Raw genomic sequence first — 18,711 nt, forward strand, 5'->3', positions numbered from 1 at the left:
ATTTTCCATGATCTGGGAAGTCACATATGTGTCTTTGTAATTTAATTTTTATTATTTGTATAACGAAATAGGTCAATTTTTGTCACTCTGTATCTTTCTCCTCGATACAATGTATTCAATGAAGACATACATTTATTAATACAATAGGATTTATCTGGGATAAAATAGAAAAGATGCAATCCGCTTAAGGTGAGGACTTATAGATCAAACAGAAAAATGATCTTTGGCAAAACTCAAGTGAATCTAACGTATTTAGAGGTGAAAAAAAGAGAATCTAGCCCAAAAAAGCAAGAGTTTTCATTATTGAAGACTGCAGCAAGAATTTTTAATGAAAAAGGCAATTTTCAGCAAGAATTTATAATGAAAAAGGCAATTTTCAGCAAGAATTTATAATGAAAAAAGGCAATTTTCAGTAAGAATTTAAAAAAAAAAAAAAAAAGCAAAATTCTGTCTGGCTATCTTAAACGAACTGCAATGAAATGTGGTGATGATATAAGTGGCCACTTATCTCAAAACGGTATTATGTCGATATGAACCTCATGTTCAAAGTAAAATTTTATACTTAACTCAAAAAATTTGAATTGAAATAATTGTCAGTATTGAGAAGGGTGAGAATTGCTTGTCCAAACAAAAAAAAAAAAAAGCAAACCACAAAACAATTTAACATTTCTTATTTCTGATTATTTTGAATATCAACTCAAATTTTTTCTCAAATAGTTTTGTTCTGACATAATACCGAACATGATTAATGTGCATTTTTCAATCATTCCAACATTATATTTCTATCCATCACGTGAAATAATGTGTGATGTTGTGCAAACGCCTGATGAATGCATCGTGATGGTTTTCATATTCAAAACGAGTTCTGAATCACTTTCAACACATTTACATCCCATGTTTAACACTCTTAATATTGCTTCATTACATGTATTCTTCTAGTCAGTAATTATGAATTACAATATACCATATTATCTCTATCAAGTGCAATGCCCTTTCCCTTATAGCCCTTACCAGTACTGCAGTCCTGCATGCAGATAACTATTAACGATAGCACTAATAATATTACACACTTGGTAACACAACATTAGTATTGTACAGAGGCCAACTTTTCTAAGAGCTACAATGGGACACTCTGGAATTTAGTAATGTATTTATGTCTTTATTTTTTTGGTTGTTGGCTGAAGAAGGATTTTGAGCCCGAAACATTCCGTCTTTGGTATTTTGTTCTTTTTGAAGCTGTTATAATCATTTTGTTTACTACTATTTACAGTTAACAGCTTCTTGCAGCTTAGTATCACTTGTTCATAGTAACATGTGACATGAGTGCTGCTGACAGGGTTAAGGTCATAGTTTCAGTCACACAGTTCATAATCTCTTCAACAAATAAGCACTCCCCTTTGACTCAATTTTTCTGAACGCAGTAGCAGTGCTCTTCATAGGGATAATATGGTAGCAGTTGAGCTTTTTCCTTCTCCAATGGCTTGGCTTGGTTTTTCTCATTCTTATCTTTTTATTCTACAAATCCTGTCTGTTTGGATTCTATTTTGGATTGCAATTGGATTCTCATATGATAATCAAAAAATCAGTGATGCTATTGAGTATTCTATTTTATACTTATTGTTAATTGTTAAACAAAATCATTCAGCGACATTATCTAACTTTTTAGATTAGTCAAAGAAATTCAAGTCATCTATCTAACCCTTTGAAGGCAAATCTTTTAAACATCATATTAATTAGTATTCACCTGGCTAAAATTATATAAATGATTATTATTTTATGTCATATAATACCAAACTTTAGATCTATCTAATAGTTCTATCTATGGCAGCTCTGGTGAAACTCCTTTTCACATTTTGACACAGAAAACTTTTGCTTCATTTATTGCTCGATTAAAATCATTCCCCCAAACTTGTCAAAAATATTCCCTTCCCTTCTCCCCCCTGAAAACGTAAATTTTTTATTGATTTTAGGCAAGAAAACACTTGAAATGCGAAATGATTTAGAGATCTTGCACCCATGGTATGTAGACAATAGCCAAGAATCCTTTGATCCAAATCTCTTTTATTTCCTTCAGATGCTAGTTTCAAAATCAAATTATTCTTGTTTTTTAAGAGAACATCATTGCAAGTTTTTGATTTTCATATAGCGTTACAGATAATTAAAAAATCTTGAGTTTTATTGATAAGAATATATTTTTAAAAAAAACTTTTCAGAGACGCAACCACACCATAAACCAGATGAGAAGAAAGCACAGCCCAAAATTCACGTTCAAATCTTTTATAAAATTCTTTCAAAAAGCCACCCCACCTCTCTTCACGGTATTGACCTATAAGGGCGGTTTAACTCAATCCTTATTTAAAATTTGCAATCAGGGACACTCATTTCCAAATAGTGGCCTGCATATGAATTGATGTTAAATGTAATTCATTTTAACAAGATGGAAAAACAAAAAAAACAATGGGAGAAGATGGAAATTAATGAAATGCAATGTAATGGGTAATTTATCAAGCGCAAATATCCATTTACAATGCTCAATGGCGCTTTACATATAAATTTAAAAATTCAGCATAGCTTAATATGCTTTTCTATTCATTTTGAAATACGAAACCTTATAATAACTTGATAATCTCACCGATGTCTTGTAGCTGAATCATGACAAGTAGATGTTTGCGATGGCTGCAATAACCTTTTGACACAAGATGCAGGTAGAGGCCAAATCACCACATGTTTGACAGGCCACCACATGGCCGCATGGCAGGTAGATGCATCCGACCTTACTATTGCCACACACCATGCAATTCAATCGCTTTGTCCTGTAGTTGTGTTCTCTCTCTAAGAGTCGCAATACTATATCCGAATTAAGGGCCATGTCTACTTCTGTAAAACTGCTGGGAGAATTTGCATTTGCACCGTCTGTGGAATTCAAGTGGAAATAGTAAAATGATTGATTAAGTGGATGCCATGAAAGCAAAATTATAACCTTAGAAACCACCTTTTAAAAAAAAAATCTGAAAAAAATAATCTGTAGCCAGGGTAACTATGTCACGGGTTACAATCATTAAAGTAAACACTCTTAAAGTAACAATAATTTTTTAAAAGGAATTTGAAAGCTTCAGAGCCATTAGGACCATGCAGCCATAGTTTAGTCCAGTTTCCACCACAACTAATGGACACAGCTACAAGTCACTGCAGGGTGGACAAGGAGGGTTAAAAAATATCCCAACTTCACCCAGGATCAATCACAGTTCCTTTGCATGGTGCTTTACCAACTGAGCTATCAGGGCCTTATACTCTTAAAGTCAATTTCCCCTATAAGGCAACACCTCTTGATTGTCTCAAATTTTTAAATTCTTTATCTCAATGTGTTCCACTGATAATGCTTAAAGTCAACCAATTTTTCTTGTCCAGAGGTGTCATTATTAATAGGATTCCATTGTATCGTCTAATGGGGTAATTGTGCCTTGAGAGGAAACTGTGCTTCTGTGAATTTGGGGCATTTTATGCAGTCATTTTTCCTGTTTAAAAGACTGGACTTTTAATCAAAAAAATAATTGCCACAAAAGTTAATATTTGATTATTAGTTTTAAAAAAAAATTATTATCACCAGACCTTTTTAACTTTATACAGTATAGTGAAATAATATTCAAAGAAATTGAAAATATGAAAGGCATCGTCATGAGCAGATATGAATAGCATAAGATATGCAGATGATGGTACCTAAAGGGACTCTCAAATACGTGCAGAAAATTTTAGATATACTGTGCAAAAGTGAAGAGATGGGCCTGAAACTAAATGTTAAGAAAACTGAATGCATGGTGGTCTCAAAGAATGACAATAACATAACCTTCCATTTGTCAAGCAAAGGAGAGACCATCAAACAAGTAAAGGCACTATCATTACCCATGACGCACGTGACATAGGGGATATAAAACAAAGAATAGCAATAGGAAAAAACATGTTCCATAAAATGCGACCAGTTGTGTCAAACAACAACCTAAAGTAGTAGAAACAAATGTTATAAGTACCCTTTTATAAGGTTGTGAAACGTGGATGCTTGACAAAGAATGTACAAGGAGGTTAGAGGCATTTGAGATGTGGATGTATAAAAGAATGTTGAGGATATCATGACAGACAGGTATATGAATGAGGAAGTGTTGGAGAAGGTGAGAAAAGGCAGAATGTTGATCGATACCATCAGAAAGAGGCTTAAGAGCACAAGCCACGGGGATGATGATGAAGTAGTAGAATTGATGAAGAAGTGATTGTGATAATAATGCTGGTAGTAGTTGTAGTAGTGGTGGTAGTGATGATTATGATGATGGTGGTGAGTAGTGGTGACATTGATGATGTTGTGGTGATGGTTGTAGTAGTGGTGTTAGTGATGTTGGTGTGGTGGTGGTTGTAGTAGTAGTAGTAGTAGTAGTAATGTTGGTGTGGTGATGGTTGTAGTAGCAGTGGCAGTGATGATGATATGGTGGCTGTAGTGGTAGAGAATTGGTGGCGATAGTTGTAGTAATGAAGATGGTGGTTGAAGTGGTGATGGTAGCGATTTGATTTGTTGGTGGTGGTTGTAGAAGTGGTGGCAGTGATGTTGGTGTGGTGGTGGTTGTAGTAGTGGTGGCAGTGATGTTGGTGTGGTGGTGGTTGTAGAAGTGGTGGCAGTGATGTTGGTGTGGTGGTGGTTGTAGAAGTGGTGGCAGTGATGTTGGTGTGGTGGTGGTTGTAGAAGTGGTGGTGATGATGATGGGGTGGTGGTTGTAGTAGTAGTGATAGTGATAATAATATATTGGTGGTTGTAGTAGTGGTAGTAGTGATGATTAGAATGATGGTGGAGGTTGCAGTAGTGATGGTAGTGATGATGATATGATGAAATGGTGGTACAGATGATGATGTGGTGATGATTGTAGTAGTGGTGTTAGTGATGATGATATGGTGGCAGTGGTGGTTGTAGTAGTTGTGGTAGAGATGGTGATGATGATGTAGTGGTGTAAAGATGTGATGATCTGATGGTGGTGTAGTAAGTGATATTAGTGATGATGACGTGCTGGCGGTAGTAGTAGTGGTATGATGATGATTTGATGGTTGTGGTTGTAGTAGTGGTGGTAGTGATGTTGGTGTGGTGGTGGTTGTAGTAATGGTGCAGGTGATAATGATGATGTGGTGGTGGTTGTAGTAGTACTGATAGGGATATTGATGTGTTGGAGGAGGTTGTAGTAGTGGCTGTAATGGTGGTAAGGATGATGTGGTTGTGGTTGTTTGTGATGATGATTTTGTGATTGTTATAGTTGTAATAATAGTTAAATAAATTCAAATATTAAAAAATCCATTAAACGCTATATAAATGATGTTGACGATGTAGATCTTTTATACGAGAAATTTTGTATAAATAAAATAACTAAAATATTAAATGACCAGTATCATCCACTAAGACCATCAATTATTATGTCAGAAAGAAGTGGTCGCCCTTTCTCTATTTCAACGAAAACAGAGAGACACCGAAAATCTTTTCTGCCGTCCAGTATTAGGCTTTATAACAACAAGCAATAATCATTTTATATAATTATTTCTCATTTTTACTTTTTAAAAATATAAATATTAATTAATTTATTTATTTGTTTTGCAATCTTTTCAATTTTCAATTTATAGTGACAGTTTTAACTATTATACAGTGTTGAAATTATTCATATCATAAAGCGCAGCTCTGGTTATAGAGCTGCTCCTTTTTTATATATATACATCCTATTTCCATTGTATTTTTATCTTATGTGTAAATTATAACACGTCTGTACAAAAAATTTCCTTTTTGGGATGCAATAAAGTATTATTATTATTATTATTATAAATAGTTGTGCCGGTAATGATGATTATGATGTAGTAAGTAGTAAGTAGTATGGGTGGTAATGAAGATGATGTAATTGTAGTAATGGTGGTCGTGATGAAGTGGCGGTGGTTGTCGTAATGGTAGTAGTGATGTTATGATGATGATGTGGTGATTGTAGCAGAGGTGGGTAAGGTTGATATGGTAGTGGTAGTGGTTGTTATATTCATGTTGGTAGTAATGATGGTGATGATCTTGCAATTGTAGTAGTGGTGGTAGTGATGATGATGATGTGGTGGTGTTGGTTGCACTAGTGGTGGTAGTGATAATGATGTGGTGGTTGTAGTGATGATGATACATGGGTGGTGGTAGTTAAAAACAAAAAAACCCACAACATCTTGAGCTATATAGTGCAATATCCACTAAACGTGCTGAAAGTGCTTTACAAATGGTAGTGATCATTATAATGTGGTGGTAATGAAAATGATGTTGTAGTGGTTGTAGAAGTGGTGTTATAGATGATAATGATGATGATTATTTTTTTTTTTTTTTGTTTGTTGCTTTAGGTCTCTTCCAACACAATTGAGGTTATATGAGAGACCGCTGAAACAAAAAAACAAGCAATCTAACAAAAATAGTACAAATGTAAATCAAAATCATAACCTAAAGATATCATAAGCTAAATTATAAATAACCAAGAACAAACAGGCAGAAGATTTACAGAAAAAAAAATATCCCCTGTCAAAAATACAATCACAAACCAAAGAAGCAGGATAGGCTAGTAAAGAGAAGAAGAAACGACATCACTATCGGATCTTACACCCATGCGAACATCATAGGTATATGATTCAAGGGTGATGCTCCCATCCAACCACCCGCATGATGATTATGATGTGGTGATGGTTGTAGTGGTGATGGTAGAAATGATGATGATGTGGTGGTGGTGGTTGAAGTAGTAGTGGTAGTGACGACGATGAATTGGTGGTGGTTGTGGTTGTAGTAGTTGTAATATAGGTGGTAGTGATGATAATGATGTGGTGGTGGTTGCAATAGTGGTGGTAGTGATAATGATGTGGTGATGGTGGTGGTTGTAGTTGTAGTAGTTGTAGTGATGATAATGATGTGGTGGTGGTAGTGGTTGTAGTAATGGTGATAGTAACGATGATGATGTAGTGGCAGTGGTGGTGGTTGTTGGTCATGGTGGTTATTGTTGTAGTGTTGGTAGTGACAATGATGAATTTGTGGTGGTTGTGATTGTTGTTGTGGTGGTAGTGTTGATGGTGATACGGTGGTGGTGGTGGTGGTTGTAGTAGTAGTGGTGATATTGATGATGATGTGGTGGTGATGGTGGTGGTTGTGGTAATGATGATGATGATGATGATGTGGTGGTGGTTGTAGTAGTGTGGTGTTGTGGTGGTGGGGTTGGTAATAGTATTAGCTATGGCCGTGATAATTATGTGATGGTGGTGTTTGTAGTTGTGGTGGTAATGATGGTGATGTGGTGTACACTGTGGTGTAACAGTGGAAGTAGTGATGATGATGATGTGGTGGCTGTAGTAATGGTGGTAATGATAAAGTGGTAGTCGTTGTATTCATGTTGGTGGTGGTGATGATGATGGGGTTGTAGTAATGGTGCTAATGATGTAGTGGTACTGATGATGATGTGGTTGTGGTAATGGTAGGGATGACGAAGATTTGATGGTGGTAGAAGTGGTAGTAGTGTTGATGTGGTGGTGGTGGTAGCAATGATAATGTGGTGGTGGTTGTAATAGTGGTGGTAGTGATAATGCAGTGGTGATTGTTGTACTAGAGCTGGTACTGATGTTGTGGTTGTAGTGTTGGTTGTAGTGGTGATGATGTGGTGTTGGTTGTAGTAGTGGTGGTATTGATGATGTCAATCCAAGTCATTTGATTTTTTGTGTAGTGAAATAACAAAAGCGCCTGTCTTTTTATCCTCAAATCAGAAGAGACGCAATCCATTGCAGTACAACCAGTTAATAACTATGTAGCTCTTTTTTATCAAAACCTTAGTGTGAAAAAATATGTGTGCATGTTTCACCTGTACAGTGTAAAAACTGCCTTCATTCCGTTCATCGTTCACCTTCACTGCAATCTCACTGCTCGTCAAATTGTTATGTACTACTTCTATTTATTATTTTTTACACGATCTCTAAAAAGTCAAGGAGTTTTCTCCTAAAATGAAATTCAAGTAGTTTTTAAGGAGTCCTTGAATTTAAGGAGGCTGCAGGAACCCTATAGCGGTTGTAGTAGTAGTGATGATGATGATGTGCTGGTTGTAGTGGTGGTGGCAATGATGATGCTGTGGTGGTTGGTGTGGTAGTGATGTATTTTTCTATCCCATCTGGAATTTTTTCCACAGTTTTGGTATTCAGGGTAAATAGAAAAATGGGAAAAGTTTCTTTCTCACTTGACAAAGCTTATGTCGGTGATTTGAAATCCACGTGTAAAGCAATTTTGATACCTGAGGATGACAATCATAAAAACTCAAGGTCAAAATCATGAAATTCAAGATCACAATCATGAAAACTCAAAGGGTGACAATTACGGGAACTCAAGGCCATAATCATGAACACTCAAGGTGAAAATCGTGAAAAATCAAGGTGAAATTAATAAAAACTCAAGGTCAAAATCATGAAAACTCAAAGTGAAACTCATGAAAACTCATTTACAATCATGATTTGGTGTTATTTATTGTATTAATGTTTCATGTCAAAATTTGTTTGTTAAAGAAATGGAATAGATCAGAGGATTAACAATACTTTTACTTAGTCAAAGTTCGTGATATGAAAGTTTGTTATATGCAAGTTTATATGTAACCTTAGAAAAAACTTTGTAGTTGTGGTTACCCTAACTGATAGCTAATGGAATAGTGATGATGATGATGATGATGATGAGAGACAGTGATGATAATAGTAGTAATGCTGTGTTGGTACTTGTAGAATGACAATGGTGATTATAGTGGTGATAACAATGATGCCGCTGGTTTTGATGCTGTTAGTCTAGTCAGATATTTAAGATCATGCTAATGATGATGATGATGTTGGTGGTGACGATGATGATAGTAGTTGTTATACTTTTTTTAAAAAAACATTCCCTTGCCCCATGCTCAACACTGGATATAGTTTACCAATGACCACTCGTTATTTGTTTTGCACATAACAATCATTGTCATTGTCAATGAAATTGTAATGTAGATATGAATAATTGACAAATCCGACCAGCAAAAATCTACTTAGCTACTCATGACTCAACTCTATTGCCAATTATGATTCATTATCACAAGATATTGATGTCCAAAAGGTGTGGACTCAAAGAAAAGGGTTTATTCTTGTCAATGCATGATGTGGTAAAACCAAATTCCATGCCCCATTAGTAATATTATGTTCTCATATTAATAATCAAGTAACTTAACAACACACACATTTGTGTATCAAATTGTGCGGGTTTCGTTAATCAATTCAGTGGTGTTCAACAAGGCATTTTCCCCCCTATTCATGGTACTGTCATGAAAGGTTATGTTGAATGATGTGGATAATGATCAAAATTTATGAATATAAATTTGTCCCACTAAAAACTGGGAGATATTACTCTTCACGCAGTCATTGATGTCTAAAAACATGTGTGTAACACAACTGATTGACACTTATTAGAATTTCTTGGCCTTTACCTGACATGGCAGTTTTTTGCACAAAAAAAAACCCCCAAATTTTGCAAGCTAAAAAAAGGAAAATTTGCAAAAATTTACAATTAATTTTCATAAAAATCCATAATTAGTTCATGAAAGAGAAAAGTATTTGTTTGTTTTTAAGGGTTACAACAAATGTAAGGTAATATCCGTAAAAAGGAAGAAAATGGGACAGTAAAAAAGAAACTTACTCTTTAACTTTCACGTTCTACACAAGCTATCAAATTAAAAGAAAAAAATTCGTCTTTTTTTATTGCCTTAAAAAAAAATTATTATTGTTTGTTCTTGGGTTGTTTTTTTTTGGGGGGTTCTTTTGGAGGGGTTTGAAAAATTTGCAAAATTTTGCAAAAAAAATTGCAGATTTCATTGATTTTTTGCAATTTTTTACTGCTGCAAGCAATGCAAAAACTGCCATGCCAGCTTTACCTGTACCAACAACGTCTTTATATTTTTCATACTATGCTTTCTTTGAATTTGAACATTTCAAATTTGTCCCCCAATAACAGTACCTTGTTATGAAATTATATCATAACAGTGTAGCATTACACACACCGCATCAATTGACGACAGACATTAAATTCCTCGCTAAAACTACCTAACAAAGAGCAAAAATTTATGAAAAAATTCTGACATTATCATGAATTTCAACATCTTTCTGAGTCATCTGCTTAAATATGTAATCAAATTTTTCATTCTTTCTTGTTATTTGCAAAAAAAGGCACTTGAACTTGAACTTTATTTAGTCATCAAGGGAGGTAACAGAGAGGAAATTAAGCACATAATTGAAAAAAAAAAAAACATGTCAGTACTCTTACTCAAAATAATGCTCCACCTTAAAGTTGCCATTGATATTTTATTGTGTTTGATGTAGTAGTCCTCAAATAGCTCAGGGAGTCAGTTTATCCCAATTCCTGTACTGTTGCCTTACACAAAGATTGTTGGAACTTTGGAAATTATTCCAATTAACCAGTTGTAAAGACATAAAAAGAAATGACGTGACAGTCAGATCGTTCCAATTAAGCAGTTGCTCCTTTCAAGTAATATTCTAATTACCTGTTTCAACGATGGTATAATTCTTTCATGAGTTTAATTTTTTCCCTTGGAAAACATGTGGAATAACGCCCACTGGGCGTTGTAGAATGTAGTGGAATGAAAACCATTGTACAGGGAATCATCCAACCTCTTTGGCCAAATGAATGAGGAAGGCAAAACCAAGACATAACTGTTGATACTTACAAATTCATTCTCCAAGTTCTGCTGGTTAAGCGTTCCTGAGGAATGTATCAAAACTGTGACTACAGTAGGAGAGGGTCCGTACGCCACCATACAGCAATAAGAGTTTTCAAATGAATGATGAACAATTTCAGCTGTCGAGTCATCAGAAAAACAACAAAACTGATTTGTTCGTCTCATAGCTCAGCTTCAGTTTTATACTTGAGACACATTAAAAGGTAGCAGCATGTACGGGGAAAACATCTTAAAACCGCTGATTCTCCCAAATGTAGCCAAGACATTGATGAACGAAATGAATAGTATTTCAATGGTTGATTATCATTCATACACAGAGGAACATTGTGCTGTAATCGTAGAGGTCGGTACGAGATGTGATGGGTTGATATCTGGTAAAGGCATCTTGACATGATTTTCCTCTCCCTTTATTTTTCATTTTTGCAGAGAAATACTTTTGAACAGTATCTCAACATAGTGTAAAAGGAGTGAGTTAGTGTTTTGTTTGGATTTTTATAGAGAATTTGGGTGAAATACGTAGCATCAAGATGACATTGAGGGTGGTACACATGGAGCAGTGGTTCAAACTGGACAGAAACTGGTAGATAAAAAAATCTATTTTCAATAATTTTCTTTCGATGTCTTGGAGCATGTATCTGACGGCCAGCCCCCACAGTTGCAGGTCTGTGAGGAGGGAGGGGGAAACATTTATGGCAATAAGAACTTAAAAAACAAAATAAGCAAATAACTTTAAAAAGGAAAGAGAAACATCATCCTTGTCTGAATATTTCACTCATATCCGAAACTCACCTACCACATTAAGTAATGACTTATTAGACTCTTCAAGTGTAATAACAGAGACGCCAACTTTAAATTTGGCTCACAGGAGTCTTAGACACCACTCGTAGGAATTTCAATGCCGAAAGAGGAATTTCCGCACACAAGAAAAAGGAATTAGAATGGTATTTGGCATTGTGTTTACATATTGTATAGTTATAAATAGATAACTGATTAGAATTATACTATGATACATTAACACATTGCCAAATACAATCCCAAAGTTTCCTTATTTCAAATGAAGTAAAGTGCCAAAACCTAATGGTAGAGATTGTAGTACTGGTGGTAGTGAGGATATGTGGTGTTGGTGGTTGTAGTAATAGTAGTAGTGAAGATGAAGATGTGATAGTGGTTGTTGTAGTAGTAGTGGTAGTAATGATGATATGGTGGTGGTGGTGGTTGAAGTAGTAGTTGTAGTGATGATGATGTGGTGGTGGTATAGTGGTTGTAGTAGTTGTGGTCGTGATGATAATGATGTGGTGGTGATTGTAGTAGTGGTGGTGGTAGTGTTGTTGATGGTGGTTGTAGTACAAATGGTAGTGATGGTGATGTGGTGGTGGTGGTTGCAGTAGTAGTGGTAGTGATGATGATGTGATGGGGGTTGTAGTAGTAGTCGTGGTAGTGATGATAATGTGGTGGTGATGGTTGTAGTAGTAGTAGTGGTAATGATAATGTGGTGGTGGTGGTTGCAGTAGTAGTGGCAGTGATGATGTGGTGGTGGTAGTTGTAGTAGTAGTGGTCGTGATGATGATGTGGTGCTGATGGCTGTAGTAGTAGTGGTAGTGATGATGATGATGTTGTAGTGGTGGTTGTTGTTGTAGTAGTAGTAGTTGTAGTGATGATGATGTGGTGATGGTGGTTGTAGTGGTAGTGATGATGATGTGGTGGTGGTGGTTGTAGTAGTAGGGGTGGTGGTAGTGATGAAGATGAGGTGTTGGTGGTGCTTGTAGTAGTAGTGGTAGTGATGATGATGTGGTGGTGGTTGTAGTAGTGGTGGTAGTAATGACGATGTGGTGGTGATGGAGGTTGTAGTACAAATGGTAGTGGTGATGATGTAGTGGTTGTTGTACTAGTGGTGGTAGTGATGATGTGGTGGTAATGGACGTTGTAGTACAAATGGTAATGATGGTGATGTGGTAGTGGTGTTTGTAGTAGTAGTGGTAGTGATGATGATGTGGTGGTGGTTGTAGTAGTTTTAGTGGTTGTGATAATGATATGGTGGTGGTGGTTGTAGTACTAGTGGTAATGATGATGTGGTAGTTGTAGTTGTAGTGGTAGCGATGATGTGGTGGTGGTGGTCGTAGTAGTAGTGGTAATGATGATGTGGTAGTGATGGTTGTAGTAGTAGTGGTAGTGATGATGTAGTGGTGGTTGTTGTAGTAGTAGTGGTAATGATGATGTGGTGGTGGTGGATGTAGTATAGTGGTAATGACGATGTAGCGGTGGTGGTTGTAGTAGTAGTGGTAGTGATGATATGATGCTGGTGGTTGTAGTAGTAGTGGTACTGATGATATGATGCTGGTGGTTGTAGTAGTAGTGGTACTGATGATGTGGTGGTGATGGTTGTAGTAGTAGTGGTAGTGATGATGTAGTGGTGGTGGTTGTAGTAGTAGTAGTGGTAATGATGATGTGGTGGTGGTGGTTGTAGTATAGTGGTAATGACGATGTAGCGGTGGTGGTTGTAGTAGTAGTGGTAGTGATGATATGATGCTGGTGGTTGTAGTAGTAGTGGTACTGATGATATGATGCTGGTGGTTGTAGTAGTAGTTGTACTGATGATGATGTGGTAGTGGTGGTTGCAGTAATAGTGGTAGTGAAGACGATGTGGTTGTGGTGGTTGTAGTTGTAGTAGTAGTAGTAGTAGTAGTAGTAGTAGTAGTAGTAGTAGTAGTAGTAGTAGTAGTAGTAGTAGTAGTAGTAGTAGTGATGATGATGTGGTGGTGGTGGTTGTAGTAGTAGTAGTGGTAGTGATGATGATGTGGTGATGGTGGTTGTAGTAGTAGTAGTGGTAGTGATGGTAGTTGAGGTAGTGGTGGTGGTGGTGGTTGTAGTAGTAGTGGTAGTGATGATGATGTGGTGGTGGTGGTTGTAATAGTGATGGTAGTTGAGGTAGTGGTAGTGATGATGTTGTGGTGGTGGTGCTGGTGGTTGTAGTAGTAGTAGTAGTGGTAATGATGATTTGGTGGTGGTGGTTGTAGTAGTAGTGGTAATGACGATGTAGCGGTGGTGGTTGTGGTTGTAGTAGTGGTGGTAGTGATGATGTGGTGGTAATGGTGGTTGTAGTACAAATGGTAGTGATGATGATGTGGTAGTGGTGTTTGTAGTAGTAGTGGTAGTGATGATGATGTGGTGGTGGTTGTAGTAGTTTTACAGGTTGTGATAATGATGTTTGTTTGTTTGTTGCTTTAGGTCTCTTCCAACACAATTGAAGTTATATGAGAGACCGCTGAAACAAAAAAACAAGCAATCTAACAAAAATAGTACAAATGTAAATCAAAATCATAACCTAAAGATATCATAAGCTAAATTATAAATAACCAAGAAAAAACAGGCAGAAGATTTACAGAAAAAAAAATATCCCCTGTCAAAAATACAATCACAAACCAAAGAAGCAGGATAGGCTAGTAAAGAGAAGAAGAAACGACATCACTATCGGATCGTACACCCATGCGAACATCATAGGTATATGATTCAAGGGTGATGCTCCCATCCAACCACCCGCATGATAATGATATGGTGGTGGTAGTGTAGTAGTAGTGGTAATGATGATGTGGTGGTGGCGTTTGTAGTAGTAGTGGTAGCGATGATGTGGTGGTGATGGTCGTAGTAGTAGTGGTAATGGTGATGTGGTGGTGATGGTTGTAGTAGTAGTGGTAGTGATGATGTGGTAGGTGGTTGCAGTAGTAGTGGTAGTGAAGACGATGTGGTTGTGGTGGTTGTAGTAGTAGTAGTAGTACAGTGCAACCCCGATGTAACAACATCCGTTATAGTGACATTCCCTGTATAACGACATGGTACTCAGGTCCCATTTTATTTTACTATATATCATTAGTAATAAAAACCCCTCTATAGCGACGTACATTTCAGCAAAACCCTTGTATAACGACATTTCTGGTCCGACAAACCTTGAAGGTGTTTGTCTACCATGAAATTGTTCGTAACTATTATAAGATTACATCATCGAGGACATACTGCAAGCAAAACAACAGCCCGCGTCAGAGTCAGATAATGAGGATGAAGAGGAGACACCACTACCACCGCAAGTCACAGGAAAGGAAGCTTATATGGCGCTGCTCACCCTCAGGCACTTTGCACAGCAAATCCAAACTGGATCAGTGCTTTTTGATCTACTAGATCGTACCGAAGACAAGGTGTGTGAGATCATTTGCTCCAGACAAACACAGACAATGATTGACGACTTCTTTAAAAAAATTGAAAAAAAAATCAAAAACAAAAAAATGAAAAAAGACAAACAAAAAACAAAATAAAAACCAAAAAAAAAACCCCAAAAAAACAAAACAAAAAAAAACATTTTTAATGTGGTCATGTATGCATATGATGATGATGCGTACGATACATGCCGGTCCCAAGCCCGGATAAACTACAGAGGGAAAATTAAAAAGTATACATTCACTACACAAGACCCAAAACACCTCCTGATATACACACATAGGAAACCTCTCTGTAACGACATCCCTTTATAACGACACGTTTTCCCGGTCCCGACGATGTCGTTATATCGATGTTGCACTGTAGTAGTAGTAGTGATGATGATGTGGTGGTGGTGGTTGTAGTAGTAATGGTAGTGATAAAGTGGTGTCGTGGTTGTAGTAGTAGTGGTAGTGATGATGATGTGGTGGTGACGGGGGTTGTAGTAGTAGTGGTAGTGATGATGATGTGGTGGTGGTTGTAATAGTGATGGTAGTTGAGGTAGTGGTAGAGATGATGATGTGGTGGTGGTGCTGGTGGTTGTAGTAGTAGTAGTGGTAATGATGATGTGGTGGTGGTGGTTGTAGTAGTAGTGGTAATGACGATGTAGCGGTGGTGGTTGTGGTTGTAGTAGTAGTGGTAGTGATGATGATGTGGTAGTGGTGGTTGCAGTAGTAGTGGTAGTGAAGACGATGTGGTTGTGATGGTGGTAGCAGTAGTAGTAGTAGTAGTGATGATGATGTGGTGGTGGTGGTTGTAGTAGTAATGGTAGTGATAATGTGGTGTCATGGTTGTAGTAGTAGTGGTAGTGATGATGATGTGGTGGTGGTGGGGGTTGTAATAGTGATAGTGATGATGATGTGGTGGTTGGAGGGGGCGGGGGTATCCTTGGAACAAATTTGACCTCACCGGAATTTGACGGAGGTTGCCCGGAACCCGGAATTTTTTGCTCCAGACTGGAGTTTTTTCCGGTTTAACCGGATTTTTGGCATCACTGGTAATAATCATCAAAAAGAAAGTGAAACAAAAATTGAAAAATTGAAAGAAAAAAAAAAAGGAATACATTTGTAAGGTATTGTTGTATTGAGTGCAAATCAAGCTTAATGTCTCATGGAGTTCATATATCAGGGGATTTTGATATGCAAAGAGGCGTTAGACAAGGCTTACCGATATCTCCTTTAATTTTTAATCATGGAGTAGAAATAATGACATGTAAACTAAGACAGGAAAAAAGCCTTCAAGGAATACTATTAGAAAACTCATGATTTATAATTAAATAATATGCCGACGATGCAACATTTTTTCTAAAGGATAGAAAAGATTTAAAACATGCAAAAGAATAAATGAGTTTTCGATATTCTCTAGACTCTCTTTGAATAAAAGTAAATCTAAAATTATAAATATTGATTACTGTCTAAATTCCCCTATCTATGAGTGTACCAGGGTTAAGTCATATCAAATCAAGGTTTCATGCTGTTTTTTTTGTTTTGTTTTTTGTTTTAAATCATTAATTGTTATTTATTTGAGAATTAATTAATTAATTTATTTACTTATTTATTTAGTTAATTTGTGTTGTATTCACTTGTTTATGAATTTTTATATGTAATAATATATTTTGTTTATATTTTGTTTTATTAATAACTTTTTATTCATATTTATTTATTCAAAATTATGTCTTGAATTATCTTATCTGTTTTCTTTTCTTTTAATAAAAAAAAAATTTAGTTATTTTTGCCTATAACTTTAAGGTCAAAATCGATATGCCTATGTTTAGTGCGTATATAGATATGTAAAAAGAAGATAATAAATAAACTGACGACAAACGTTGGAGGTCTCTCACTCCTGAGGTTAAAAAAAAACAACTATTTTAAAAATCTTAGTGTCTCATCTAGAGATTAGCAAGGAATCACTCTTAAAAGGGTGTACAAGTACAAACCATGAAAACGTGCATCACCGTTAATTGACAAGTAGTCACTCACCAATGTCAACCTGTGACGCGTAATTGGTTCCAATTGCAACAGCATTGTCGTGACCAATGGATTCTCCATCATGCATGTCGGTCAAGTCTTGTCTGGTCGTCGTGGATGAACTGCCAGACTGCTGCCCATTTGCTGGTTTCTGGATGGTTAATATCTCCATCAGGATGTCGTAGATGAGACACTCCTCACCTGAAAATGAGAAAAGAATAACCCGTGGAAAAAGAGTTTATCCCAGTTTCTGTAGATTTAAGTGGGGGAGCGAAATTTTAAAGGATGAATTTTGACCCAATTTGCTAAAATTAGATTTGGTAGGATGTTGTCATGTGACCATTTGTCTGCATAAAAAATTGCATGAGAACTTCATCTTCAGTTTTTTTTCTACCCAAAATAACGTATTTTGTTCACCCATAGTATGGTTAAATCCTGCCCATTTTTAGTTTCAGTGGACTGATTCCATGAAAGAATATCAAATAGTTTTTATAACTAAGTAAAGGCAAAAACACATCAATGAAAAGTAAAAACTCTCCTCTATCTTCAACAACCAATCACTTTGTTCTTAATTATGTCATGTGGTAACAATCCAATCAGAGAGCGATAGGAGAGTTTTTCCCTAAATTCATTTACTTTGACTTTTAAATGTGTTTTCTCAAAACTGTAATTTTCGTCACTAAAAACCTATCTCCTCCCTCAGTTTTCAACCAATCTTCTTCAAACTTTCTACAAATGAGTGTCATACAAATACGCAGGTCCTCTATAGCCGGATTTTTGAAAAAAAAAAAAAATTTATGAGTAATTTGAAATTATGTAACTTTTTTCAAGGGAATAATCGAGTAATAACTTTGAACTTGATTTTTAAAGTTTCTAATTAAAAAAATTAAAAATCGGGCTTCTAGAGCCTCTTTATTTTCCTTTTTTCTACCTCTGGCCAAAATATTATGGCAATCGGTTGATAAACAAAAGAGCCTTTGACTTTTTAAGATTTGTTTATTTTCCAATATGGTGTTGTTTCCATAGCAACGGGCAACTTTTTTCGAAAAAAAATTATATGCAATCATCCTTCCCAAACATATACATTATGACTGTGCATAGAAGTTTAGAATATTTCATCAAATAAAAAAAAATGACCCTTTTGTGTCGCTCCCCCCCCCCCCTTAAGCACAGTTGGATTCTCCACCATGCATGTCTGTCAAGTCTCATCTGATCATGGTGGACGAATTGCCAGACACTCCGTTTACTGGTTTCAGGATGTCGTAGAGGAGACACTCCTCATCTGAAAATGAGCAATGTGTTTTCTTCTTGAGACACATAACTGGAACAAGAGTTTATCCCAGTTTCTGTAGCCTTAAACACAGTTGGATTCTCCACCATGCATGTCTGTCTGGTCTTGTCATGGTGGACGAACTGCCAGACTCTCCGTTTACTGGTTTCAGGATGTCGTAGAGGAGACCCTCCATACCTGAAAATTAGAGCCACATAACCCAAGGAACAAGAGTTTATCTCAGATTCTGTAGCCTTAAACACAGTTGGATTCTCCACCATGCATGTCTGTCTGGTCTTGTCATGGTGGACGAACTGTTTACTGGTTTCAGGATGTCGTAGAGGAGATCCTCCATACCTAAAAATGAGAAATGTCAATTTAGAGCCACATAACCTATGGAACAAGAGTTTATCCCAGATTCTGTAGCCTTAAGCACAGTTGGATTCTCCACCATGCA

General features: G+C 36.4%; 1 protein-coding gene across 12 annotated transcripts in view; it reads right to left on the reverse strand.

Annotated features, from left to right (window-relative positions):
* Positions 1-1,158: 1,158 nt before the first annotated feature.
* LOC144967384 (uncharacterized) overlaps positions 1,159-18,711 on the reverse strand; it is a 78,747-nt gene continuing 61,194 nt past the window's right edge. For 5 of the 12 annotated variants that reach the window (XM_078904512.1, XM_078904514.1, XM_078904513.1 and 2 more), the window contains 2 exons: positions 16,997-17,185; positions 1,159-2,913 (listed from right to left, as the gene is read on the reverse strand). In XM_078904512.1, the coding sequence (XP_078760638.1) occupies positions 2,651-2,913; positions 16,997-17,185 (452 nt within the window). In that variant the 3' untranslated portion in view covers positions 1,159-2,650. Of the gene's footprint in view, positions 2,914-10,760; positions 11,436-16,996; positions 17,186-18,711 lie in introns of all 12 variants that reach the window. The other 7 variants (XR_013644378.1, XR_013644380.1, XR_013644377.1 and 4 more) reach the window with 3 other exon arrangements.

This window comes from Berghia stephanieae, chromosome 3, assembly GCF_034508935.2.
Source record: "Berghia stephanieae isolate SIO BIC M18660-M18661 chromosome 3, UCSD_Bste_1.3, whole genome shotgun sequence".
Lineage (NCBI taxonomy): Eukaryota > Metazoa > Mollusca > Gastropoda > Nudibranchia > Aeolidiidae > Berghia > Berghia stephanieae.